The 26,754-nt window shown below is 47.6% G+C and overlaps 1 protein-coding gene across 9 annotated transcripts in view; it reads right to left on the bottom strand.

The window, feature by feature from the left end:
- The window catches only part of Garnl3 (GTPase activating Rap/RanGAP domain like 3), a 148,730-nt gene extending 123,066 nt beyond the window's left edge, over nt 1–25,664 (bottom strand). For 2 of the 9 annotated variants that reach the window (XM_036183417.1, XM_036183427.1), the window contains exons 1-2: nt 25,469–25,618; nt 5,646–5,816 (exon numbers count right to left, since the gene is read on the bottom strand). In XM_036183417.1, the coding sequence (XP_036039310.1) occupies nt 5,646–5,816; nt 25,469–25,560 (263 nt within the window). In that variant the 5' untranslated portion in view covers nt 25,561–25,618. The other 7 variants (XM_036183416.1, XM_036183426.1, XM_036183418.1 and 4 more) reach the window with 7 other exon arrangements.
- Between the last annotated feature and the right edge of the window lie 1,090 nt (nt 25,665–26,754).

Here is a 26,754-nt window from a genome sequence, read left to right as displayed (position 1 = left end):
AGGATGCAGACGGAACAACCCCCTTCTCCTGCTCCTGCCTGTCCTGCCCACAGCAACATGGATGGCTTCCCGCCTCCCTGTCAGACACTCTGATGCACATATTCTCAAAGAAGAGCAATACAAACCCACCTTCTTCTACCTTCTTATAATTATTATTGCTGCGTGGTTTGGTATGTTGGAGGGGGGTGGAGGGCAGAAGAAACTCTGTGGACTTGGTTTTCTCTTTCTGTCTTTCCATGGGTCGTGAGGCTGGAATCCAGGTCCTGCCAAGCTTGCATAGCAAACATTTTACTCTTGGAGCAGCTGTCTGTCCCCCACCTCTAGTTCTGCAGGTGTGTGTATGCATGTGGGCATGCCTGTGGAGGTCAAAGGTTGACATCAGGTGTCTTCTATAACCACTCTTCATATTACATATTGAGGCAAGGTCTCTCAGTATAACCCAGAGCTTATAGATTTGGCTAGTTTAGCAAATTGGCAACAGGAATCTCCTGTCTCCACTTGATGAGTGCAGGGGTTGCAGGCCAGCCACCATTCCTACATCTAAACTACACTTGTGTGGCAAGTGTGTTCCCCACTAAGTCACCTTCCAGCCCACTCTTTCCTTCTCTTACCACAAAGAGCAGCATACTACAACCAGGCTTCTTCTGCAATTACAGGTTCCTATCTGTGGGGTCAACCAAACATGGGGTGAAAATATCTACAGCCTTCCATTTTTCAGCATCAGTACTGCACATGTGCAGACGCTTTTCTTTTCTCATTCCCTAAACAACATGGCATAGCACATATTTATATAGCATTTACATAGGGTTTACGAGTGGTATCAAGATGATGTGATGTACAGGAGAGGAGCTGTGCATGTTATAAGCAAACTATGTCTATTCAATGCAGGGATTTGTGTCTGCAGGAGGCCAAGTGTCCTCGAATGAGTCGCCATGGAAAACAAGTCATAAGTGCCCACACAATCCTGTTCATGCCCTTGTTGCAGTTTCTGCATGGTGTAGCTTGGTGGCTTTTCCTAATCCAGTAAGACTCCTGTACTCTTACGACTACTCAGTCCTCCACTGAATGACTGTCCGGCTTTATCCAGCCACTGCTGCTGCAGTTAGGCGTCTCCAGCATTTTACCACTGGAGAAGGCAGGCACTGCACAGGCCCATAGGCAGTGCCTGCAGAGCCTGCCTTCTCTCTGCTCTTCCCACCATCCCTGCTTTAGCCTTGGCACAGACTTCCACAGTCCCCTCCTGACTGGCCTCTGTGCTTCCTATGGCTGTCACCTCACAAATAGTGGGTACCTCTATGCTCCAGGGGCTCATGCTGACAGGAAGAACAAATGAAGGAGACACAGGAGAAGGCAGCTCCAGAGCATCCTAGCCTTCCTCTTCTCTCGGCTGCAGTCGGAAAAGGTGTGACAGGAGCGGGCAGGTGGATACAAACACATTTCCTTATTGTCAGCGCTGTGCTGGCAAAATGGGCCAAGTTCCACAGCCGGATAGGCTCCTCGCTTTTCCTCCAGTTGAGGCTCTTGAACACCCCTAGGGGAGAGATGCATGTGCAGAGGGACAGATGGTTGCTCAGGTGGTGGCCAGGGGAACTGCTGTCTCATGACTACACGCTCCCACAGGGACAGATAGACAGGCCTCAGGCTGCCTCGAAGACTCAGGTGGGTCTTCCCAAGTGGGAACAGGAGGCAAAGTAAAGTAAGAGCCCCCAGCAGCAGCAGACCCATGAGAGTAGGGGGCAACTGAGGGGCCACCTGAGATGCCCAGCCTCCTCCTGTAGTGGGGGGTTAAATGTAATAAACTCGCCATGTTAAAGCCCCTGACTGACACATCTTCCCGGCTACTGGACACAGGTCAATGGACATCTCAGGAGCCCCCAAACACCCCACACCACAGGTCGGCCTCTCTCCTGACTTCCTTAGCAGTGACTCTGGCTAGTCACTCAGGTTAGGGCCATCTCCTATATCCCCTTTTCTCATAAAAAGACAAAAAGAAAGGGGATAGAATGTCCCTAATCATAAACAAAAAGTACCACCCAGCACTGTGTTTTCACCAGGAGCACATGTCATCTTTCAGAGCCTTTGGAAGCTACTTTTTTTCATGCCTACATAAAATATTGTTCAGCAGTACGTCTTGGTGACAAACTTTCAAATACATGGCAATTTTCCTCAGAAGATCAAAAGTAAACTATCACTAAGTCCTGGCAGAGAACTGAGTCTGAATTACACGCTGCTATTGTAGTAGGAAAAACCACTGGACAAATAAGAACCCGGAGATGATGGAGGGGCACCCAAACTGAAACACCTTCCTTCCCGACTGCCAGCCTTTTAGGGAGCACAGCCCAGAATGGCCATCCTCCTGACAGCCTCCTATGCTCTCCCTATAGATTGAGCTGTGATACCCCTGTGAAGAAGTTTCATCTCATGGTCTGATTAGTCATACATTCGAAAGGTGAAGAACACCCCAGAAAGCTGTTCCCCTGCATTCCCAACACACCCTGCTCTCGGAGGTGTGTCCCAACTTCCTGGCCGCACAGCCAACCAGCTCTCACCACCGGCTTCTGCTGCATTGGTCCTCTTCAGCCAGGTCCCTGCCCCCACCACTGGGAGTCTCAATACAGAGTCCATGATGTGTGGTTCTGACAAACCCCAGTCATCTTTGCGGCAAGCCATACAAACTACCGCTTTTCAACCACTGGCTTTCACGCCCCAGTCACATCGAGTGCTTTTCTTGCTCTGCTCACCAAGGTAAGGACTATCACATTGGCCCTTGATAACTGGAGCCCTCCCCCAGAGTCTTCCAGCTGGGGAGGAATGTTTTCCCTGGAGTCACAGAGCTGGCTGGGATCACACGGCACTAGCAGGTGAAAACCTGTGGGTAAAGGAGGCAGAGCTGGGATGGAGGGGGAGGGTAAGAGATGGGAGAGGAAAGAGACCATCCTGACAACAGCACTGGCATCCCTGGGGCGTGTGCCAGAAGCCAGACCCTGTGCCGTCACCAGCATGTCACCAGCTTTCTCCCCCGTCCTGCTCAGCTGGTCTGAGTTGGGTTTCTGGGTCTGACAACCAACAGACCCTTCAGTCCATCTTTTACTTCTGCTTTCTCACTGAACACACTCGGGATGTGACTTGTTCTCACACGCAAACCCCATAACAAATTGCTTACCTCAAGGCCCACTGAGAGCCTCACAATGCTCCCAGAACTCAGTCAGCATCTCCCAGCGAGTACCCACTCTGACTTCCCACACTTCCTATTACTTTTTGACAACAAAGCTAGCCAGGACACACTGTTCCTCAAGCACATTCCAGGACGGTCCTGTCTGTGCCTTGCCCATGCTAACCTTACCTCCTGGAACACCCCCATACACCTCTGCCCATTTAAATATACTAAAGAGAACAGAGAAAAGGGGTTCCACTGCTTTTCAAGTCCATTTCACATTCCTCAAGTCTTTCCTATGTAGGCCCTATGCCTGCATATGCAAGAGTAAACCTCTTCAGCCCCAACAGCGTCTGCCTCACGTTCTCAGTCTGGTTCTATCTTAGGCTTTCTATTGTCACATCCTAGGGCCACTTATTGGTGATAAGACTAAAAACTACCCTGATGCCAGAGTCAGAACCCTGAAGCTCCCTTCCTTGCCTCCTCATGCACATTCAGGTCTAGCCTAACCCTCCTCCCAAACACTTCTGAGCCCATCATTCCTGCTCCCTCAGAACACCTACCCTGCGATTAGGTCCATCTCACCTAAACCTAGCTGCCTGCTGCAGCCATTAGCTTCCCAGGATGCAAATCTCAACAGTCTCTGCTCTACTCAGATGCAAGCCCAGGTTCCTCAGAGCTTGGCTTTTGTCAACTTATCCAGGCTTGCTCACCACTCTACTACTATCCAAACCAGACTGTTCAAGGTATCCTACCACCCAGGGGATCTTAATGATGCCCTTTGGAAAGGTCTCTCCATACCTACCCAGTAAAGCCCCCAAATTCCAGCTGCTTATCCCACTGAGAAGTCATTAAACACCCGAGTTACCAGCACTGGTGTAAACCCAACTTTACCTTTACACCCCAATGCCCAGTTCAAGGCCAATCACAACAAATAGGTGCTCAGGAAACTTTCAAAGTTTTGCCAGAGGCCTTTGCTGGCAGAGAACATTAGCATTAGCAAATACCCAGCACTGTCCTGGTCAACTCCATTGACGTCCATCACTGACCGGACTTGATAGTACCAAAATGCATATTACCAGGGGAATACTGATATTCCCCTGGTGCACCAAGATTAACTTGTGGGCATGGACTAGACAAACACAGGACCAAATCCCCAGTCACAACTACACAAGTCTCTTGACCTCTGAGTCCTCCACCTCCTTGTGTGTAAAGCATAGTTAACACTAGATAACTGTCTGGCTTTGGTTTCTGGATGACTGAACAGGGCGAATTTAGGCTGCTTTCCAAAGACTCCAGGGAGAATCACTTTTGAGTCTTGTCTGTCCCTAGTACAGACAGCCCTTTAGCCTGATCATCCATTCCTATGTGGAGATGGAGGATTGCCTGTGAAGGCCCTCAACTCAGCAGGCGTCACCCCGCAGCTCCACCAGGGCCAGAGGTTACACAGATCCTTCCCAAGGGGAACCCAGCCACCCCACTAGCAAAGTGGCCCACCCAATGGCCACAAACACCACTCCACTCCCTCACCCCCAACCCCACGCACTAGGCCTTGCCCCTTGCTATATTAGCCAGTAGGGCCACAGAGGGTGCCAGCTTGAGTGGCCACCCTGGTTGGTTGTCTGACTCTCCAGCACCTTGCCCCGCCCCTTCGTACTTTCCTCTGTGGAACCTGTGGTCTACCCCTTTCACCTTCTCCAGACCCACAGAGTCCCTGGGAGATTCTCAGGCCTAAGTTGTTTCTTAGGCTCCCTGGGTGATTCTGATCCATGCCTGTCCACCTGTTCTTGACTTCCCCAAACCACTGGGTACAGCAAATCTGATGAATGTGTGTCATGCGGACCAAGCATTTCCTGTCTTGAAGCCAGTCACAGCCCTGTGCCTCGATGTCATTGGTTCCTGTGGAGTGCTCAGCTCCCCTTCCCTGTGACACTCTTATTCAAGCTTCATCTGACAAATGTCACAGCCTGTGACAGAGCCTAGGGCTCGGGAGCAATCAGGGACACACAGAGCAACCCCAGGCATGTAAGAGCCCACTGATATTAGTTATTTTACAGTTAGCATTAGGATTTCTTCTGAGTTATACGTGGTTTTTTCCCACATGCAACTTGATACTGAAGGGTGAAGAAGATATCTTTGGTTATACCCCAGGATGCTGCAGGTACACACAGAAACATATTCCTAAATGGTTACTGAATCGAGACACCCCATTTCATGGCATGTTTCCTAGCCTGTTAGAGCTCTTCTTTGCAACAGCACAAGTGAGTGCTATCTGCCTATGAGCTATTAAGTCCCCTAAGGGAGGAACTGGGTCACCCTGCTCATTATGCCTGACACAAGGCTTGGCCTGCACAGATGCCCAATGAATATTGTCAAATATATGTGTAAGACATCTCAGAAGAAAAAAATTCTGTCAAGCCCCCCACCCCATCCCTGTGTGCAGAGATGGTGAACAAGAGCCCCCAGCAAGACACTCCTTTTACTTACTTACAGGTTGACCTGGGACTCTAGTTCAGGGTCTTTTGTTGGCCAAGTTTGAAGGGGCTGGATGCCGAAGGAGAGAGATGACTTCGCTTTCCAGAGGAGGGTCTGCGCCAGCTGACTCCCACAGGACCCCTTGGTCAGCGGATCCATTAGTGGGCCTGGAGGCTGAGATGCTGTGCTGAGGCAGAAGAGGGTGGGAAATGTGCTGAGAACCAGAGAAGACTACAGGTGCACCTTAGCTGGATCTGGAATCTATCCCCAAGGAGCATCGAGGACACCAAGGTACAAGAAAGCCCCAGGTGGCCAGCAAGGCTGCATCATGACCTGTCTGTAGTGTTGTTGCTCAGGAGCCTGGGTACAGAGGCTCAATCAATCCAAATCCCAGCACACCCCTCAACTATGATTACATCACCCATACATAAGTCAAAAGGATCTTCCTATGATCAGAGTGTCCCTGAAAGGCTGATACATTGTCATTTAATCCCCACTGTGAATATTAAGAAGGTGGAGACATTCTTACTACAGCATAAAGAACCTTTGGGAAGTGGTTAGGATTATATGAGTCCCTGGTGTTGGAATCTTGGTTGCCTTAAGGAAAGCAAGATCAGAGGCATGCGTGCGCGCGCGCGCGCACACACACACACACACACACACACACACACAAACACACACACAAACACACACACACACACACACAAACAAAAAACAAACAAAAAAAAACCTTGCACAATATCAAGATTCTCCCAGAAACAAAAGCATCACCATATAGACCCTCATACTTTAATTGGAACTGTGAGCTAATAGTCAACCAACCAACAGTACTTTGTTATGGTAATGAACAATTCAGATCTAAAGATCCAGTGGGTGTTTAAAAAAATCACCAGATGGAAGAGCGTGGTGGCATACGCCTTTAATCCAGCACTGGGGAGGCAGAGACAGGTGGATCTCTGTGAGTTTGAGGCCAGCCTGGTCTACAAAGAGAGTTCCAGGACAGCTAGGGCTATGCAGAGAAACCCTGTCTTGAAGCCCCACCCCCTCAAAAACATTATCAGCTCATTTATACAAAGGGCAATACTGTCTGAGCAAGGAAAGCTATGTCTAGAATGCTCTGGGAGATTAGCAGTGGGGGGGGGGGGCATCACTATCATTGTCCAGCAGCACTCTTGGTTCCATCACTTTCTAGTTTAAACGACCATGAGGGATAGAGCCATGGCTCAGCACTGGCTCCTCTTCCTGAGGGCCTGGGCTCTATTCCCAGCACCCACATTTGCTCACAACCATTTGTCACTCCAGTAGATCCAGTGTCCTTTTTCAACCTCTGCTGGACCATGTACACAAATGGTGCATGGACATATGTTCAGGCAGAACATTCATCTATATAAAATAAAAGATCTAAAGTTTTTAAAGCTATGGGTAGCCATTGGAAGGGCTCAGGACCAACAACAAAACCAGAGACACAAAGAACCAAATTCTCCACTCAGGACTAACAGCATCTAGCGTGTAAGCAGCACAGGCCTGCTGGAGTGATAAATGCACCGTGCACAGGCATCTGCACTGAGAAATGCATTCCTGAAACCTGCCTGCTCTTTCTCTTACAGCACACAGAGGGCAGAGGGACAGCTAGTTCTGAAAGAGAGGGCCACACTGTCTGAAGGCAGCAAGTGTTCCTCTGACTGCAAGGATTTCAATTAGCAGCATCTTTACCCAACTTGACCTCAAGTGCAAGACAGACAAACCAACTGAGTCCAATTATTGGGAAAGGGAAAAAAATAAGAAGGGAGAACATGTCATTCAGGCAACTTGAGCTCTTGTTCTGGGGTCATGGTCACTCATGTTTGGTTCAAAATATACCATCTTCTTAATCCCTTTTAAAACATAAGAGAGCAATCTTTAGTAGCATTTGGCCAAGAGGTCCTTTTTAAACTCTCTTCTCCTGGAAACACTGTGACAAGGTGGGGGCAGGAGGGTTAGATGTCCTGGCGGTGTCATCTGTGTCTCTGCCAGAGCCTCATGCCTGGAGCTAAGGGGAGCGCCTCCTCTGGGTATTTGGACTCAGACAGCCATTGTCCACTCCGAGCTGCTCCAGACATGCTAAAACAAAGAAAGGTCATTCTAGACCTGTGCCTAATGAAAAAGGAGTCCATCCGTGCCCCAGCTGTCCCTTTGACCATTCTTAGGTTGACCTAAGACCCTCTGCTGTTCCTTCTTTGAAAGAGATGACTCAGCTCTCTTCCCTATCACCTTTTCTGGGTTGGCAAAGCCACCTGCTGTACAACTGGCCTGCAAGTTCACTAGCCTCCCCCATTTACCTTATAGCAGCTAAGCAGACATCAAAAGCTAAAGCCTTTCACCTGTGGCAGAAGGCAAAGGGCTACTCTGGTACATGAACAGTTCTTGTGTGTGTGTGTGTGTGTGTGTGTGTGTGTGTGTGTGTGTGTGTGTAGCTTGGACTGTGTGGAGGCCAGAGGTTGATATCAGGTATTTTCCTCAATTGCTCTGTGGTGGTTTGAAAGAAAATGGCCCCCAAAGTAAGTAACACTATTAGGAGGTGTGGCCTGGTTGAAGGAAGTGTGTCACTGTGTGGGCAGGCTTTCAGGTCTCTTTTGCTCAAGCTTCCTTCAGTGTGACAGTCAACTTCCTGTTCCCTACAAGATGTAGCATTCTCAGCTCCAGCACGTCTGACTGCATGCTGCCATGCTCCCCGTCATAATTATAATGAATTGAATGTCTGAAACTATAAGCCAATACCTCAATTGAATGTTTTCCTTATAAGAGTTGCTGTGCTGCCCCCAACTCCAGAGGGGAAGAATAATGAAAGAGATCTCTGGATAGAGGGGGCCATTATGGGGATAGGGAGAAAACTGGTGCCAGGGAAACTCCCAGGAATCCACAAGGATGACCCCAGATAAGATTCCTAACAATAGTAGAGAGGGTGCCTGAACTGGCCTTCTCCTGTAATTTGATTGGCAAATACCCTAATTGTCAAGAGAGCTTTCATCTAGTAACTGATGGAAGCAGATGCAGAGATCCACATCCAAGCACTGGGCAGAGTTCCATGATTCCAGCTGAAGAGAAGGAAGAGGGATTATATGAGCCAGGGTGGTCAAGATCATGATGGGGAAACCCACAGAGACAGCTGACCTGAGCTAGTGAGAGTTTACAGACTCTGGACCAACAGCTAGGGAGCGTGCATGGGACTATCTATGCCCTCTCCATGTGGGTGACAGCTGTGTAGCTTGGTCTGTTTGTGGGGCCCCTAGCAGTGGGTTCAGGACCTGTCCCTGGTGTTTAGGCTAGCTTTTTGGAACCTATGCGCCATACTGGGATGCCTCATCCAGCCTTGATGCAGGGGGAGGAGTTTGGTCTTGTCTCAACTTGACATGCCATGATTTGTTGATTCCCATGAGAGGCCTGCCCCTTTCTGAATGGAGAAAGGATGGATGAGGGGGGAAGGGGGCAGCCAATAGGTATAGGGAGGGAACAGAAAGAGAAGAGGAAGAGGAAACCTTGGTTGGTATGTAAAATAAATGAAAAAAATTAATGTAAAAAAAGAGAAAAAGTACAATTCAAAAAAAAGTTGCTGTGGTCATGATGTCTCTTCAAAAAAAAAAAAAAAAAAAATAGAAACCCTAAGACATGCTCTATACCACTCCACACTTTTTAAAGATTTATTTATGTGAGTAACTGTTTTGCCTGCATGTATATATGAACACCATGTGTATGACTGGTGATTGCATTTGGGAGCCACCAAGTGGGTGCTGGAAACCAAACTCCTGTCCTCTGCAAAAACAGTAAGCACTCGTAACTGCTGAGCCACCTCTCCAGCCCCACACCAAATGCTTAAAGGCAGGGTCTCTTGCTAAGCCTGGGGCTCACTGGAAGCCTCGACTAGAGAGCCTAGAGCCTCCTAATCTCTGCCTTCCAGTACTGGGATTACAGGTTCATGCTGGGAATATGAACTTGGGGCTCCATGCTTGAACAGCAAGTCCTTCTGGCTGAGACAGCCCCACATCTGGGGCTCAGTGTCACTAGAATTTATTGTTGCTTTAGCACTAAAACAACAACGAATAAAGCATAGCTTCCAAACAAGAGACACATCTTCTCAACACTTCGGCTTTCTTTCTATTACAAAGAACATACTTGCATGCAAAAGACTGACAGAGTGCTCTCCAAGCCCCAGGAGGGGTGGAGAAGCATGGAGAAACTGAGTGAGGCTTCAGGTTTAAGCAGAGGCATATAAGGCGACAGGCCGCTGAAGTTGTGTTGCTTGGTGGCCACACTGGCCACATGTGGCTACAAAGCAACTGAAATGGGGGAAGTCCAATGTGAGCTGTGTAGGTGTAACATGTGCATACAGTGCTTATGGAAGACTTAGTATATTAACAAACACCAAACATCTCACCGATAATTTCTTATACTGTTTACATGTCGAATTCTTTGTGTTACATACACATGTGTATGCATGCACAGCCCAGAGGTCAACACTGGATGCCTTCCTCTGTTGCTCTCTACCTTATGTTTTGAGACAGAATCTCCACTTATCCTGGACTTCAGTGATTCGGCAGGACTAGCTAGGCAGCAAGCCCTGGAGTCCTCCTGTCTCTACTCCCAGAGCTGGGATCACAGGCGTGCTCTGCCATGCTCTCCTGGCTTTTTACATGGGTGCTGGAATTCTGAGCTCAGTCCTCACTCTTGCATAGCAAACACTCCACGGAGCCATTTCCCAGCCCTAGGATTCTTTCTAAAGTGGTTGGTAGAAAATGTAGAACTCCATATGTAGCTCACTATGTTTCAGACAGTGCTGCTTGAGCAAAAGTGACACCTTCAAGTTGTCTCTAGATAAGTTATCCCGAGACGAGGGGCCAGCGCTCATTAGCTTGTACTTCAGTCCTCAGCTGAGCATCACTGTGTTATTAGGGTTTCTATAGCTGTGTCAGAACACTATGACCAAAAACAACTTGCGGGGAGGGCAAGGGTTTATTTCTTCTTCTGTCTTTATAAGAATCTCTCTCTCTCTTTTCTAAGATTTATTATGTATACAGCCTATATGCCTGCACACCAGAAGAGGGCACCAGATCTCATTACAGATGGCTGTGAGCCACCATGTGGTTGCTGGGAACTGAACTCAGGACCTCTGGAAGAACAGCTGAGTCATCTTAACTGCTGAGCCATCTCTCCAGTCCCAGGTTTATTTCTTCTTATAGGTTGCAGCCCATCATCCAGGGAAGTCAGGGCAGAAATGCAGGCAGGAGCTGATGCAGAGGCAATAGAGGAGTGCTACTTACTGAGTTGCTCCCCATGGCTTGCTCAGCCTGCTTTCTTAGATACCACCTGCCCAGGGATGACACTGCCCACAGTAGGTTGGACCTTCCCACATCAATCACTAAATAAGAAAATACACTGAAGACTTGCCTACAGCCAAATCTTAAGGAGGCATTTTCTCAACTGAGAGTGCCTCTTCCCAGAATACTCTAGCTTGTGTCAAGCCAACATAAAGAGGATAAGTGACCCTTTGTCAACGTGACACACCAATACAACATTGTTTAAACAATAACCTTTCTCTTTTTGTTCATTCCCAAGGTCTCCTAATGATGTCACAGTACAAACATAGCATAATGTTAAAAGTCCCACAGACTTTAAATGTTTAATACTTTAGTCAGGTGTAATGCCACATGCCTTTAATCCCAGCACTTGGAAAGCAGAGGTAAGCAGTTCTCTGTGAGTTTGAGGCCAGCCTGGTCTACATAGTGAGTTCCAGGCTAGTCATAGCTACAAAGTGAGGCCCTGTCTTGAAAAACAAAACAAATTCAATACTTTAAAGTTCAGTTTCTTAAAATATCCAGTCTCTTTCAAAGTTCAAGCATCTCTTAAAAAAAAAAAAATCAATGTTTCTAAAATACCCATAGTCTCTCTAAAATTTCTATGAAACTCCAAAGTCTCCCCCAAACTCAAAACCTCTAAAATTTCAGCCTCTGAACTGTGGAGTCCAGTACAACGAAAAAAAGAAGTTAAGGCCAGTGTGTTGGCACACATCTTTAATCCCAGCACTTGGCAGATTTCTGTAGTTTGAGGCCAGCCTGGTCTATGAGGTGAATTCCAGGATAGCCAGGGCTGTTACATAGAGAAACTCTGTCTTGAAAAACCAAACAAATAAAACATTGAATGCCTCCTTATTCTAAGAGTGAAGAAGCGGGGCTGCTGCAATCTTCAATAGTGTAAATAACCCAGTGTCTGAGGTCTGGGACTCACTCAGGGTCCTCGGAGCAGCCTTGGTACAGCTCCATTCTCCACCATTTCTCCAGTTCTGCTTTCCACAGTGCACAAGGACAGCTCATCTCCTAGGCTCAGGCTAGCTCCACCCTAGAGCTGCTGTCATCTACGGTGGGTGTCCCACAGTACTGCTGTCTCCAAATGCTGGGGTCTCTGCTACAGCTAGGCTGTACTTTCACCAATAGCCTCTCCTAGGCTTTTTAAAGGGACTCTAACCCTGTCACATGATGCCAAGCCTCAACTTCTCTCCATGACTGCTTCAATCCTGGAATTTCAACTGCACCTGAGGCTGCACCATCACCAATGGCCTCTCTGCACCAAGCTACAGCTGCTCTCCATGACCCTTTCATGCCTTCAAAAGCAATACCAGCTGAGAGACTCTACCCCATTATCAAGTTTGGTTGTCAGCATGAGATGCAACCTCAGCCCTCTCTGGACCACAACTTCTGTGTTCTGGCCTTGAGAACAGATAATAATTGAGATCGATAATCCCAGATTTTCGACCCCAGATAATTCTCTTCTTAAGTACTGCTAATTTCTCAGCTCAGCTAACCAATATCAACTGTGCCCATAAAGCAAAGGCTTCCGTTTGATGGTGCTTGTCTCTTGTTCATCACAGCTGACTCTTAAGCACCAGTTAACTGGACACCGTAAATGCTTAACATGGTTATCAAATGGTCCTGTAGTTTTTAAGTGACTCTTCAATTTCCCTCTGAACTTTCACAGCTAGGTTCTCTATCATCTGTACCCTCAGCATTACTGTTTAAGTTTCTGCAAAAGCTCATTAAGCTCTGTACACTCAAAGGATTCCCCAGCCCAAACTTCCAAAGTCTTTCCACAATCCTCCCCAAAACATGGTCATTCTGTTATATCAACACCCCACTCCTAATTTCTACATCAGATGCTCTTCCTAATCCCATGACAAACACCATGACCAAAAGCAACTTGAGGAATAGGTTCATTTCATCTTATAGCTTGTAATCCATCACCCAGAGAAGTCAAGGCATGACCTCAAGGCCAGAACTAATCGAGGCCGTGGAGGGGAGCTGCTTACTGGCTGCTTCCTGTGGCTTGCTCAGCCTGCTTTATTATACACTCCAGGACCACCTGCCCAGGCAAGGCACTACCTACAGGCTGGACCTTCCCACATTAATCACTAATTAAGAAAATGCACTACAGACTTGCCTACAGGCAATCTTCTCTTTTCCCTATGACTCTAGCTTGTGTCAAGTTGACTAGCCAGGACAGTTACAGGTGGCAGTGATGTATCACTGCAGGTGCTCAGAGCTCTCTGGCATGTTGGCACGGCAGTTGCAGGTGTGAGAGGTGTGCTGAGAAGGTAGAGCCAGATGTGGAGAACACAGAAATGGTAAAGGGTTCTAAGGTCACTTGAAGGACAGAGTGTTAGTGATGTTCCTTCAGCTAACAGCTTGGTTTTCTGGTCTTTACATGACAACAATGCTTGGCCAACATTCTGTGACTCTCCTTGCTTTTGTTTACTGTGATTGGTTTTCTACCCACACCCAGATCTTAGACATTTTTACACATCAGTACAGATAGAGCCCAGACGGGGAATGTTAGAAAGAGATAAAATACTACACCAATGTTCTCCTGGCTTTTTAATTGTATATACTGGGAACATTCCAACATACGACTTTCTAGCCATTTAAAGATTTTGCTTTAAGAACCTGAAAATGGTAGCTCTTTTGAATCCACCATTGACCTTTTTTACCCTAACTTTAACAATATGAGTTCCTTTGGGCTTCAATTTTCTTTCCAACTGTTTGGATTCTGTCTTGTCACTGTTCATTTTAATCTGCTCATTCATTTATTTTCATAACTCTTTAATTTTTTTAAAAAAGTGTGTTTCCTTATCCATGGAACATAATTTATCTTTATTGTCTATTTAAAATATTCAATTAAAGAACTTCTTGGGAAATGGGTAGAACTCACAGAAATGAGCAAAATTGTCCAATAAAAGAAAATTTATCAAAAGTAAGTGAAAGCCGGGTGTGGCGCATGCCTTTAATCCCAGCACTCGGGAGGCAGAGGCAGGTGGATCTCTGTGAGTTTGAGGCCAGCCTGGTCTACCAAGTGAGTTCCAGGAAAGGCCCAAAGCTACACAGAGAAACCCTGTCTCGAAAAACAAAACAACAACAAAACAAAACAAAACAAAACAAAACAGAGAGAGAGAGAGAGAGAGAGAGAGAGAGAGAGAGAAAGAGAGAGAGAGAGAGAATATTTCTAAAAAAAGTAAGTGAATAGTCAAAGTCTATATTGCAATTCTGGAGGTTTGCTGGTATGTGTGGACACAGGGAAAGAGACAAGGAAGCTTCCCATCTTAATGTAATGTGAGGGAAATAAGCAAGAGTGTTTTGTGGGCCCAACCTGCTCCCATTTGCCTTGGATGGGCAAGGGCTGGCAGGTGGTGGCTCAGGCAAGATTGGCTAGGAGGTATCTTCTTCATCCTGCCCAGATAGCTAATGAAAAGAAGCAGCTTCACTGAGAAAAGGCTGAGTGAAAGATAACCATGACTTAGATCTGAAATTCTTGGAAGGTTCTGAGTAAAAGTACATGTGAACCCACCTGAAGGAGGACCCACCAAGTCATGGAAATCCTACATCCAGCCTCTGTGAGGGGCTGGCTGCTTTATGTGTCTGGGGTAGATATCAATAGAAAGCCTGACAAAGGGTCAAATCTGTATTTCCAAGCCTTCCCACCATTTATTCAGTGACATTCTGGACTGTTCTCTTAATCCAGATGGTACTCACACCCAGGCAGGCATGGCCAGGCCTGCTGAGGTCTCATGATGCAGACAGTTTGACATCACAGAAAAACGTAACTGTGGCACAAGAGGTATCTCTATTGGCAGGAAATAGACACACTGGCATAGACAAGGCAACTCAATCTCAGCTCTGCCACTCCAGCCTAGCATATACCTCACCACACCCATCACTGATCTTCGGCAAAGTTCCACTAGGAGCCTGAGGAACTACAGGGAGGCACACCCACCCCACATGCATCTGTGACCTCACACATTGCTTCTGAACACTCACTGAGGAAAACAAGTGTCAGTCAGGATTTTTGCCTATCTTTAAACCAAGCTTTTGAGGTCTGGGCTGACAGCCATTAGTGTGCAATATTCCCTAAAGAACGAGCTGGGACAGTTGGATGACCCACGGGCACCAGTCCAGTCCCTCCACTGCCACGCAGGAGCTGTTTCCCTCCTCCACTCCACAGCTCCTCCCGTCTCAGAGTCCTGTCACTTCCTGACAGTGAAGGTGCTCTGATCGTTCGTGCATGTGCTTACCAGCACACAGTCTATCTCCTGGCATTAGAATGTCAGATCCATCAGAGAAGGCACCCTACCTGCTCCTTCAGAGCATTTCCACACACCTAGCACACAGAGGGACTGTGTGAACAATTAGTCCAGCGAATCAAGGACTAGGTGGATGCCCAGAACACAGAAAATTCCATTTGGGGGGAGGAGACCATGCCAGGATGCGTGGGCCTTTCAAATCTCTGAAAGAGATCTGCCATGCCTCTGGCTGGACAGCTCCACTGTCTCACTAGTCTCTTGACAGGCAGCTGCTTTGTGAATTCTGAGCTAGCTGCACAGAGCAAAGATAGTCCACCTGTGGCACATCGATCCAGGCTTGATGGGTGGAAGGGATGTGAGAATACACTTGCTGGCTGGTAGTGCTTCCAGACACCTTTCTCTCTGGTCAGAAAGCAAGTCAGATGCTCACGTGTTCTGTTCCTGCTATTCGATCACTTTTTATGCCTAGAAAGCCCAAATCAGTCGCCAATACGAGGCTGGGGTACCATCGGTTTTCCAGGCTGTTGTTGCAATGGCAGAAGGGAGATGCTGCCCCCAACACACTGTGGTGTGACTTGCTCCATGCCCTGTCCTTACACTGCAACAGTGTCCCCATTTTCTGGAGTTAGAGTTCAGGGCATGATTCAGATTCTATAGCTCAGAGGTGTTCCAGAGAGGTTCTGGAATGAAGCCAGGCAGAAAAGGAACAGAGACATTGTTTTTGCTCTGCAAAGGCTGAAGGGGTTCTGTGGATTTGGACTCCGTTGCTTTTTGATTCCAGAGTTTTCTGAAGCTGCAGTAGCAACGGTGGAGATCATGGCAGAGTGGGTAGTGAGGTTCTATGGTTAGTGAAGTCAGTGGCAGCAGTTTCTGACTGCTGGACTTAGCTTTCTGTTGTTCCTGGGTGTTTCCGGTGCTGGGGAATCAAATCCAGTAGTTTGCACATTCTTGGAAAACTCTCTATCCTGCCCTCTGGCCCTAGCTCTCCCACTGCTGGTTGTTTGTCTGTTTGTTTGTTTGTTTTTTTTTTTTTTTTTTGTCATGAAGTGGAGTCTTTCTTTCCTGATGACTGCAAAGCCAAGCGTCACAGGGAGCACCAAGCAGTTCCAGAAGCTCACACAAATCAGCCCCTCCCTCCCTCCTTTCTAAGCCCCCTCTGCTTATCTGGAGAAGGCTGGATTCAGTGGTCTGTCACAAACCACTGTTGCTGTGGCCTTCACTGTGTTTGTCAGATTGGCCTCTTGACTTCACAGCAGATGGAGCTCTATGCGGGGTAGGCAGGTTACAGATTTCTTCCAACTGGAACAGTGTTTGAACTCCACAAGCAGCAGAAGAGGCTGTTTACATTTACTGGGATACATGGTAGTGCAGCTTTTGAGTAGAAGGGAGATGTGGCTTCAAGCACTAAGTACTTTCCCACAGGAAGAAGTGCTATAGGGCAGCAAAACACAGTACATGACAGATACTTGCCAGGTCACCGTGAGGAGCACACTCTGTTCGCACTGTTGATAAACTGCCTGGCATTGTTTTGAGTCTTTTCAAGTCTGTTGAAAACTGTTAGATCCAAAAGTGTGCTGAAAAGCTAAAATGGCTGAGAAATAGGAGTCTAGCATATGTTGTACTAATATCTCCAACAACAGAAATCTAACCACATCTTAAAGCCCGGGCAGGCACTGGGTGTCAGGAACCCTTCACAAACTGAGTTCACCCTGCTTTATTAACCTCATGCCCACTGTAATGATAGATGCAGCTCAGGCCCACATGCACAGTGGACCTCATTCCCTCTTCATATGACACACTTTCAAATGTGGGAAGGCTGCCATTATCTCCTCTATGAATTTTTCTTTTTCTTTCTTTCTCTCTCTCTCTTTCTCTCTCTCTCTCTCTTTTTTTTTAAACAGATGAAACACTTTCCACATCCCAAAATCCTTTCCCTTTACTGGCTAGGTTTCATCCAATATAAACATCTTTACAAAACAAAAGAAAAAACCCAAACCAACATAAACAAAAACCTGATTTTTTAAGACCACATTCTGCCACTCTTGCAGAGGGAACTATATTGGTTGTTTCCAACTGGTTCCTGTCACTATCTCCTCTCTAGGGCAAGTGAGATGGCTCTGTGGATAAGGAATCAATTGTTGAGCCTAATGTCTAGAGTTCAAGCCAGCAAGTTATCCTCTGACCTGTATATGTATATGAGCACTGTGGCACATGCATGCACACATATACAAGTGTGCACACATGCCCACACTAAATACACAAAATGTAAAACAAAACAAAACAAAAAAATCAACAATAATAAAACTTCACTAAATTTTAACTGGCTTGAACTGAGATGTGCTCTACATTAAAAATGCACACTAGATTTTGAATGAAAAAAGTAAACTATCTTGCTTTTAAATATTTATTAAGTGTTAAAATGATAATGGTTTTGATATACTGAGTCAAATGAAACATTCAAATCAATTTCATTTATTTTTGTTTTCAATAGTATGGGCACTAGAAAAAAATTAATTCCATATGTAATTTTACACACTGGTTTTTCCCCCAAAGAAGCAACCCAAAACTTTTCACTGAGATAAATACATTTTCTAGCTAGCTTTCCAAACCAGAAATACAGGTTGACAGTGTTTCTAAGGATTCATGTTTTGATACAGTTCTGGTGAACATTTTTCTTTTTCATCTTTTGTCAGTTTGAATGCTTGTGTGCCTCTCCCTAATCCTCCCAATTCACGTGCTGAAAGTTACCCCCAGTCTGGTAATATTAGAGAGAGGACACTTGTGGGCGAGTCAGGCATGAGGACTCTGCCTGCAGAACTCTCAGAAGAGGAGAAGGAGCTATTGGCTTCACTTGCCTCTCTACCATGTAACGATGCTTCTAGAAGGCCCTGTTTCTGAGAAACAAGCACTCCTCAGTTACAGAATCAACTGATAACCTAAGTCTGGGTTTTAAAGCCTCAGGGATGGTGAGTAGCACATTTCTATTGGTTACAAATGACTAATAATGTACTCGAACTGGTCTTGGCCAGCACGCGGTCCCAGTGAGCACCCTTCTACTTAAGTCTTCTTGCAGTCAATACCGACTCCAAGCTTTCTGCTCTCTTAGATCCTAAGGTTTCAGACACCACCCTACCCTCAATGTGAACGCTGCTTTCGAGTTTTCCCAGCAGGTCTTGTTGTGGAGGACTCAGTTTTCCAATGTGTCTACAGCACTGTCTGTCAGACTTCAACTCTCTTCAGTGCTTCAGCTCTGAAAACCAGACTACCAAACCTAATTTCTCATATTAACCTTCTGCAGCAAAACTAATTTAACTATTGTCTTCCTCCAAGAAAGGAAGCTGGTTTGCATTAATTTAAAATCTTAGTGAATAATAAAAGTTGGCTTTTCTTCCCCTGTCCCTAGGAGAACAGATATGATATGAAAATTCATGTCTTCTGTCAGCCCTCAGAGCCCATTATGTTGGCCTGATGCAAGATGGTTTTTCATAGTCTTTCCCAAGGAGACTGCTGTTTATTCGAAAGAAAACTGACAGTAGCAGATTTATTTATGATTAAATACTTAAGGCCTTGACACAAACAAAAGAATAATGGCAAAATATAGAGAAACTAAAGACTACAAAGACAGTGCCATTTAAGTATTCATTGACAAAACCAGAAAGCCCCCACAGAAGGCCAACAAACCACAAGAGACAGAGGAAACATGGAAGAAGAGAAGGTAGCCACATGCATGATGGGTAACTGCTCTTTTCAGAACCCAGTTTGGCCTGGAAAGCAACAGGAACAAGAAAACATTTGTCTTGGCATCAGATTTGTTCTTGAAGGCGTGGGCTTTCTGCATGACTAATGAGGAGGCCGTCATGTACAGAGCAATATTTGGAAAAGGACAAAATATGTTTCCACTCATAATTCAAACTCTCCTGTCTTGTGGGGGCTCTGCAGCTATGGTGGCCACATTTAGCAACAACAGTGTAATCACTGAGCCAAGATACAGTCTTTTAGAACAACAACTAAATCATAGCGCCAAGCCCATCCTGTGGCCATGCACAGCACCCAGATTCTAGATGGTTTCCTAGATCTAAATGTGCTTTGGTCAACCCATACCCACTTCCTTCTGGAGAGAGACTGAGATTTTCCTCTAGGAAGCACTACCTCTTGATCTCTATGAATGGAAGTGATTTACCCCTTAGTTCTGAGTTGAGTACATGACCCTGGTCTGACCATTTGGTTCAAGGATGTCCCTAGCCAGTGGGGTAGTTAATTTCTTTGCCTATCTTGAGAGTAAAGTTGAGCTGGTTAGTTTTTTGTCAACTCAGCACAAGTTATCTGCAAAGAAGAAATCTCAGTTGAGAAAATTCCTCAATCAGATTTGCTTATAGGTAACTCTGTGGGATGTTTCCTTGATTAATGGTTGATATGTAAGGGCCAGCCCACTGTGGGTGGTGTCAACCCCTGGGCAGGTGGTCTGGCTGTATAAAAAAGCAGGCTGAGCAAGCCATTAGAAGCAAGCCAGGAAGCAATGTTCCTTCATGGGCTCTGCTTTAGTTCCTCCTCCAGGTTCCTGCTTGAGTTTCTGCCCCAACTTTTCTCAATGATGAACTATGATGTAGAAATGCAAGATAAAATAAATGTCTTTCTCATATTGCTTTTGGTCATGGTATTTATCACAGTAATAGAAAGCTAACTAGGACAAAAGTCAACTCAGAAAATGAAGACTCTGATGACATTATTAAAATACCTGGCCAGGCAGTAGTGGCGCACGCCTTTAGTCCCAGCACTCAGGAGGCAGAGGCAAGTGGATCTCTGTGAGTTTGAAGCTGGCCTGGTCTATAGAATCGAGTTCCAGGACAGCCAGGGCTACACAGAGAAACCCTGTCTCAAAAAACTAAGAAAGGAATGAAGGGATGTATGGAGGGAGAGGAGGCAGGCCAGTTGGCTGGCCTGGACCACCTACTCCCAAAGCTTGGTTCTGGACCACCTACTCCAAAGCTTGGTCCTATTCAGCATTATGCAACTCCATGAGCTAAGACTTCTCTCTTGCTTGCCATTCATGGTCTCTGATATTTTTAAAGGTGCACATAAGGCATGGATACAAACCTATCAGTAATAACGATGTTGTGTTACTAGTCCTGGGTGGAGTAAAAGATTTCAAAGGAGATTACAGTTGGATAGCCAGGAGGAAGAACCATCTCATCTAAGCTGTGACCTTTCACATGGAGTTCAAATCATAGACATAACACTGGAACTACAAGCGGCTATGAGTGATGGGTGGCAAGATGAGGCAAACTTCAACAATGCTCTCAGAAAAGACAGCACAGCTGCTCACTAATAAAGTGGCTTGGATTAGGGCTAGAGAAAAGACTTGAATTGGTGAAGTGCTTGCCCAGAACCCATGTAAAAAAGCTGGATGAGGTAGCATGTGCTTGTAAGTGCTGGAAAGGTGGAGACAGATAGAAGTTCCCTGGGGCTCACTGGTCAGCCAGCCAAGCCTAACTAGTGATCTCCTGGTAAATGAGAGACCCTGACTCAAAAGAACAATGAGGAGGGATCCTGAGAGATGACCTCTGAGGTTTTCTTCTGGCCTCCACCTTCACATGTATACATGCACACAAAACAAAATCAATCTCTCTCTCTCTCTCTCTCTCTCTCTCTCTCTCTCTCTCTCTCTCTCTCTCTCTCTCTCACACACACACACACACACACACACACACACACACACACAGAGAGAGAGAGAGAGAGAGAGAGAGAGAGAGAGAGAGCGAGAGCGCGAGAGCTTACTTTAGAATTAAAGACTCCCTGACCTTATACCATATGTAGAATTTAGGTGACCAGCTACAGAGGTTTTTGGAGAAAAGTTTCCTACATTACCATGGAGGTCTGGCTTTGTGGGGGCAGGGAGGGCTAGAGAAGGGGGTTGAAAACAATTCACCTGGTAATTAAAGCCTACTGATAGGCTATCCTGTTAATGCTGTAGTTCACACTAAGCTCAGCCTCCACGAACTGTTGCGGCCCAGTGACACAGCTCAGCAACGGACGGATAATTTAAAATAACTCAGGTTCATTACTTGTCTTTCTAGATTGTTAGGCGCACGGGGAAGGCAACAGTCTTAAAATACCACCTACCTGCCTTTTACACAAAGTGGATGGGCTGAGAACCTTCGTGAGACAGTTATCCATTCTGTCCACCAACTGTCAGTTCTAACACTTGCCACACTCCTGGGAGCAGCACTTCACACACTAGGTCATTTAAAGCTCACCTCAATACAGGTCACTTTACAAGTGCATTAACCAAGATTCGTAGAGGGCTAAGCAACTTTCCTATGTTCACATGATTGAAAAAGGCAGAAACCTGAGCCGGGTCCATCTCACTCCAAGATCCTTGTGCATGGACACTGTCTGACACGCTGATCTATAAAATCACGGTGAACACATTTAGGGCAAGTTGTTTAACTGAATGGGTGTCTTGTCTGACGCCTTCAGGTATACAAAACTAGTCTCTCTCACTTCTACCAGCTGAGTGCCTAGTGCCTGGACCATCCCTCGCTCCTTCACTTTCATTGGCCTCTGTGTTTGCACACCAGCTATCAGAACTGATACATGCTGTTCAGCAAAGAGAACTGCCAAACTGAGACGGATGCTGCAGAAGTGCACGCTCGTGTGAACACTCATTCTCTCTCGTACACACACACACACACACACACACACACACACTCGCAATAACAAGATGATTAGGTAGATATGGTTAAAACGTGTTCTCAGAGGACCTAACCATAAAGCAAGGACATTTAAACTTGATGCAGTTGGCAATGAAAAGTGACTGAGCCTCACAGATGTGGCAGAGGCTTTCACTGACGGTTGTGTTTCTAAAACAGCTGCAGGCTCTCTGGATCAATGGCTTGGCATAAGGAGCCATGTACCTATACAGTTAAGATATATACCAGAGGTTCTGACCCACAGTCAGAATTGTGTGGTCATTTGGATTATTGAATTAAGGAAGTTGTTTTTAGAGCAACAAAAATAATGGAGAATTACTTTGTATGCTAACTTTAAAATTTAATTAAACATGAAGAAATTGAAGATGAATATTTATCTATTTTAAGTTAAGGGATTCTTTTTTTTTTTTTTTTTTTTGGTTTTTCGAGACAGGGTTTCTCTGGGTAGCTTTGCGCCTTTCCTGGACTCACTCTGTAGCTCAGGCTGGCCTTGAACTCACAGAGATCCGCCTGCCTCTACCTCCCAAGTGCTGGGGTTAAAAACATGCGTCACCACTGCCTGGCAAGGGATTCTTTTAAATGCACATAAATAGGAGGAAGAAGTCAGTGGATCTAAAGTTCAAGACAATAGTGTGTATACACACACACACACACACACACACACACACACACACACACTTGAAAACCACCATACAGAAAGTGAAAAGGTGAACTGGAAAAAATATCTGCTACATATTTAACCAAAAAGAAATCCCCTTAATAAATAAAAAGTTTTGATTCTATAAGGGAAAGATAAATATTCCAAAAGAAAAATGAAGATCAAGCATACAAATATCTTAAAATAAGTATAAATCATGAATAAATTATAAGAAAAACTTCATTATTAAATAAAGAAATTCAAATTAAAACAAGGTATCACTTTGCCAAATATGATAATCTAAGGGTGCTCTCTGGCATCATGCTTCAGAAGCCTCTAAGAGGTTCCTTTATGCCAGGAGGTGGTGGTGTCTGCCTTTAGTCTCAGCACTCAGGAGGCAGAGGCAGGCGGATCTCTGTGAGTTCAAGGCCAGCCTGGTCTACAGAGTGAGTTCTAGGACAGTCAGGCCTATTATTATTATACAGAGAAACTGTCTCAAAAAACCAAACCCCTCCAAAAAAGGTTCCTTTGTTCTGACACTCAGTTCCCATCACTTTCATGATCTTATCTATGGACTTGTGATGTCTTCAGACAGAAGTGTCTGCACATGGAATAACCACATCTCTAGGAAGAGTAAAAATAGAAGAGATGAGCTAAAAGTAGTTACACATTCATATATAGACAAGCACGCAGCAACTGAAAAGTTTTCTTGAGGAATGTTTGAGGGTTTCTCACAATAATTATGACGTGTTAAGTGAAAAAGTCAATTAAAATGATAAATATTAATGTAGAAGAGAGAAACCACATTATACCTATTCTGGGATCATGAATCAGTAAATTATCCACTGAGGGTGGTGGCGCATGCTTTTAATCCCAGCACTCGGGAGGCAGAGGCAGGTGGATCTCTGTGAGTTCGAGGCCAGCCTGGCATTGCACCCTGAATTCCAGGCCAACCGGGGCTGTACAATGAGACCTGTCTCAAAACAAGCAAGCAAAGAACAGCAACAAGACACCAAACACCCAACAACAGCAAAATAATTTAATTATCCTATTTATAGTTTTCTTGCAATTTTAAATTCCATCTAACGAATTACTTCTAGAAGAAGAAAAAAGCTAATTCTTATTATCTTACAGGTCACAGAACAAAAACACCCTGGAGGCTTGGGAGTCATTTAGTCCTTGAAGAATCTGGTCGTGAAGACGAAGACGAGGGCAATCTAATTTTTAAGCTGGCACTGTCCACTATGGCAAACATTTCTCCTCTGGCCTCCCCACATTCTCATCAGCACTGCTGGGGCAGGGTGTGTCAAGGATGGAGACAGTCCCGTTAACAACAGTGAAACTCTGGCTGAGGTGGCAGCCCTGGAGTCAAGGTGCTTCCTTGCACTGAAAGCTGAGCACAGGTCAGCACTCAGTGTCTCTGCCAAGTGCTCCATAGCCACAGGTGTTTGTGCCTCCCATACTGGATGGGATGTATTACAGAATCATTCTGTCATCTCTGAATGTTCTACGCAACAGCACTGTCCTAAACATTCTGTCTCAGACCTGAGAGACTCTCTGCTCTCATCTCTTGGTATACCTCTTCCTATTCGCCATGCTCCAGCCATAGAGACTGCTAGCTGTCTAGGTCTCCTATCTAAGGGAATGTACCACCCAGGTCACCACACAACGTTTAGAACCTTCTTGGCAGAGAGATGCCCAGATACTGACCACACAGAGCTAAGCCTAGGGTTCAAGAAAGACTTTCAAAAAGAATTAATGAGCAGTTCTACAGCCTGAAGGAGGAGTGACCGGCCCACCTGACTTTGAGATGGGCCAGGCGGGAGCCAGCTCTGGGGATGATGGAGCAGGTCCCAGGACAGCTGTGGTCTCTGTCCTCATCATTCTCATCAGAACTGCTAGGACAGGGTGTGTCAAGGATGGAGTCTGAGAAAGGCCAATTAAGGGCATCACACCTTCCATTAAGGGTCTTGGTGGTTTGCTTTGTGTCTTAGCAAATGAACTCTCTTATCCACCTCACTGGAGGTTAGAGTCCCACAGCTTTTTCTTCTCTTTGTCCCTTCCCATGCGAAGCCAATGAAAAACTCCTCAGGGGTGCCACCAGCAATCGGCCAGAGGGAAGGGGGCTGGCTTCGGGATACCCTTCCTAAGGCCATGATTACAAAATGATGATAAAATCTGGCCGAGATGGCAGTGCTGGAGTCATCCTGGAAGGAATGAGTCTACCTGGAAGAAGGAGACCCACTTAAAGTTACAGGAATGCTTGGAGGCTGGAGGAAGCAGGGCATAGGCACCGGCATCAGCCGCAGCGGGAAGGGCGTGTCCGGCAGCAGCCGGGCTTCACCTAGGGCCGAGCTGGCTCCTTAGGAGGGGCCAGTTAGGGAAGGTAAGGCCAGGAGGGGCACGGACAACCTGGGGAAAGAGAAGGGACCTAGGACTCCGCAAGGTACCCCCCACCCCAACCCCAGCCAGAGATGGGCGGGGTCAGAGGCAGCAGGTGTCCAGGCACCTGGGGTGCGAGGATGGCTTACAGAGAGCTAGAGGCGCCGCCATAAGAGTGTCCATTTGGGGGCTTGGGGTTCCGACCTTGTCCTTGAGCATTTAGAAGCGGGCAGAACGCGTTCTCCACGGCCCGAGACCTCCCTGAGCCGTGGTGTGCAGGGCCTGTCACAGGGCCGAGGCTTCGGACGTCCACAGCATCTGCTGGCCGGACACAGGTCCCCAGCCCTCCCGCTGGGCACTCCCTCAGCGTGGCCCGGCTCTCTATCAGGCTGCGCGCCGACTCCCTCCCACGCCGCGGCCTCGCTAGCTCCGTCCCCTCACACCGCCACCCCCCACGTGGCCTGCTCCCCGCTCCCGCCTCTCGAGGCTGCACCCCTCCCGGACCACGGTACCTGGGACTCTCAAAGCTGCACCCCCTGCGCCGCAGCGCCGCCCTCTTCTGCCGCAGGAGCGCAGCAGCGGCCCCGCCGGGCTCCGGCTCCATCGCCCCGGGCGGGGGCCGACGGCTCGGGCACACTCGGGTGGGCTCGGGCCTCGGCGGTGCTCGGCCGGACGCTCAGCTAGCGCGCCGCAGCCCACGCCCCGCCCGCACTCCTTGCCGGGCCCAAGCCCCGCCCCTGTCCTGCCCCAAACTCCAGCCCAGCCCGGGACCTCAGGCCCCGCCCCGAACGCCAGCCTAACCACTCCCGCGGAGCCTAGGCCCCGCCCCTACTCTGCAGGTCCCCCCCCTACCCCTGGCTCGCTGCTACTCTAGCTGGTCCCCTCACCGTGCCTCCGGCTTTAGGCCCCGCCCCTACTCCAGCAGGTCCCCACACCGCCACGCCTCTGGCTTTAGGCCTCGCCTCTGCCCCGCCCCTACCCAGCAGGTCCGCCTCCTCCGCCCCTCCTACTTTAAAGCCCTGCCCCTAGCCAGGCCGAGCCCGCCTCATTTCACTGGAGCTAACCTCAGACCCCGCCCCGGTCTCCAATGGAACCCACGCCCTTTGATCCTACTTGAGGCTTCGGCCCCGCCCCTGCCTCGCCCCTAATCTAGCAAACCCTCGCACCTCTCAGTTGGTCTTAGGCCCCGCCCCCGCCCCAGCCCCCGCCCCGCTCCAGCCCACCTCATGAGTTGGCCTCAGGTCCCGCCCCTGTCACGCCTTTGCCCCGCCCCAATCAGGCAGGTCCCTGCTCAGCTGGGCTCAGGCTCCACCCACGCCCCGCCCCAAGTTCCAGTCCAGGCGGCTCCCTTACCTATTTTTGGTTTCAGACCCCAACCCAAAGCCCAGTCTAGTCAGTCCTTTTGCCCTTCAGCTTTACCAAGACCCCGCCCCATTTCCTAGCCCAACCCACCCCACGCCCTAGGCTGGGCACAGGCTCCGCCCCTAACTTCCGCTCTCCGTGTCTCTGGTCCTCCTCAGACCGGTGCAGACCCCACCCTGCCTCCGCCCTGAGCTCCACCACGCCCCTCCCGCTCCAGCATCCCGGAGATGCTCCAGCATCCCGGAGCTGCTCCACCCTGCCCTCTGCGTAGCGCACACAGGCCCCCAAAGCCCACCGGCTCCTCAGCTTCGTCAGGTTCCACGGTCCACCGCCCCTGCTCCTCACCATCCCCACAGACCCAGGCCCTGCTCACCTACCCCTCCGCCACAGACGCCCTGACAGCCCTCCACACCACAGCTCTGCTGGCTGGCTTCTC

This window comes from Onychomys torridus, chromosome 4 (genome assembly GCF_903995425.1).
Source record: "Onychomys torridus chromosome 4, mOncTor1.1, whole genome shotgun sequence".
Lineage (NCBI taxonomy): Eukaryota > Metazoa > Chordata > Mammalia > Rodentia > Cricetidae > Onychomys > Onychomys torridus.
Note: the sequence above shows the minus strand (reverse complement) of the source record. Positions and strands in the feature narration are given on the sequence as shown.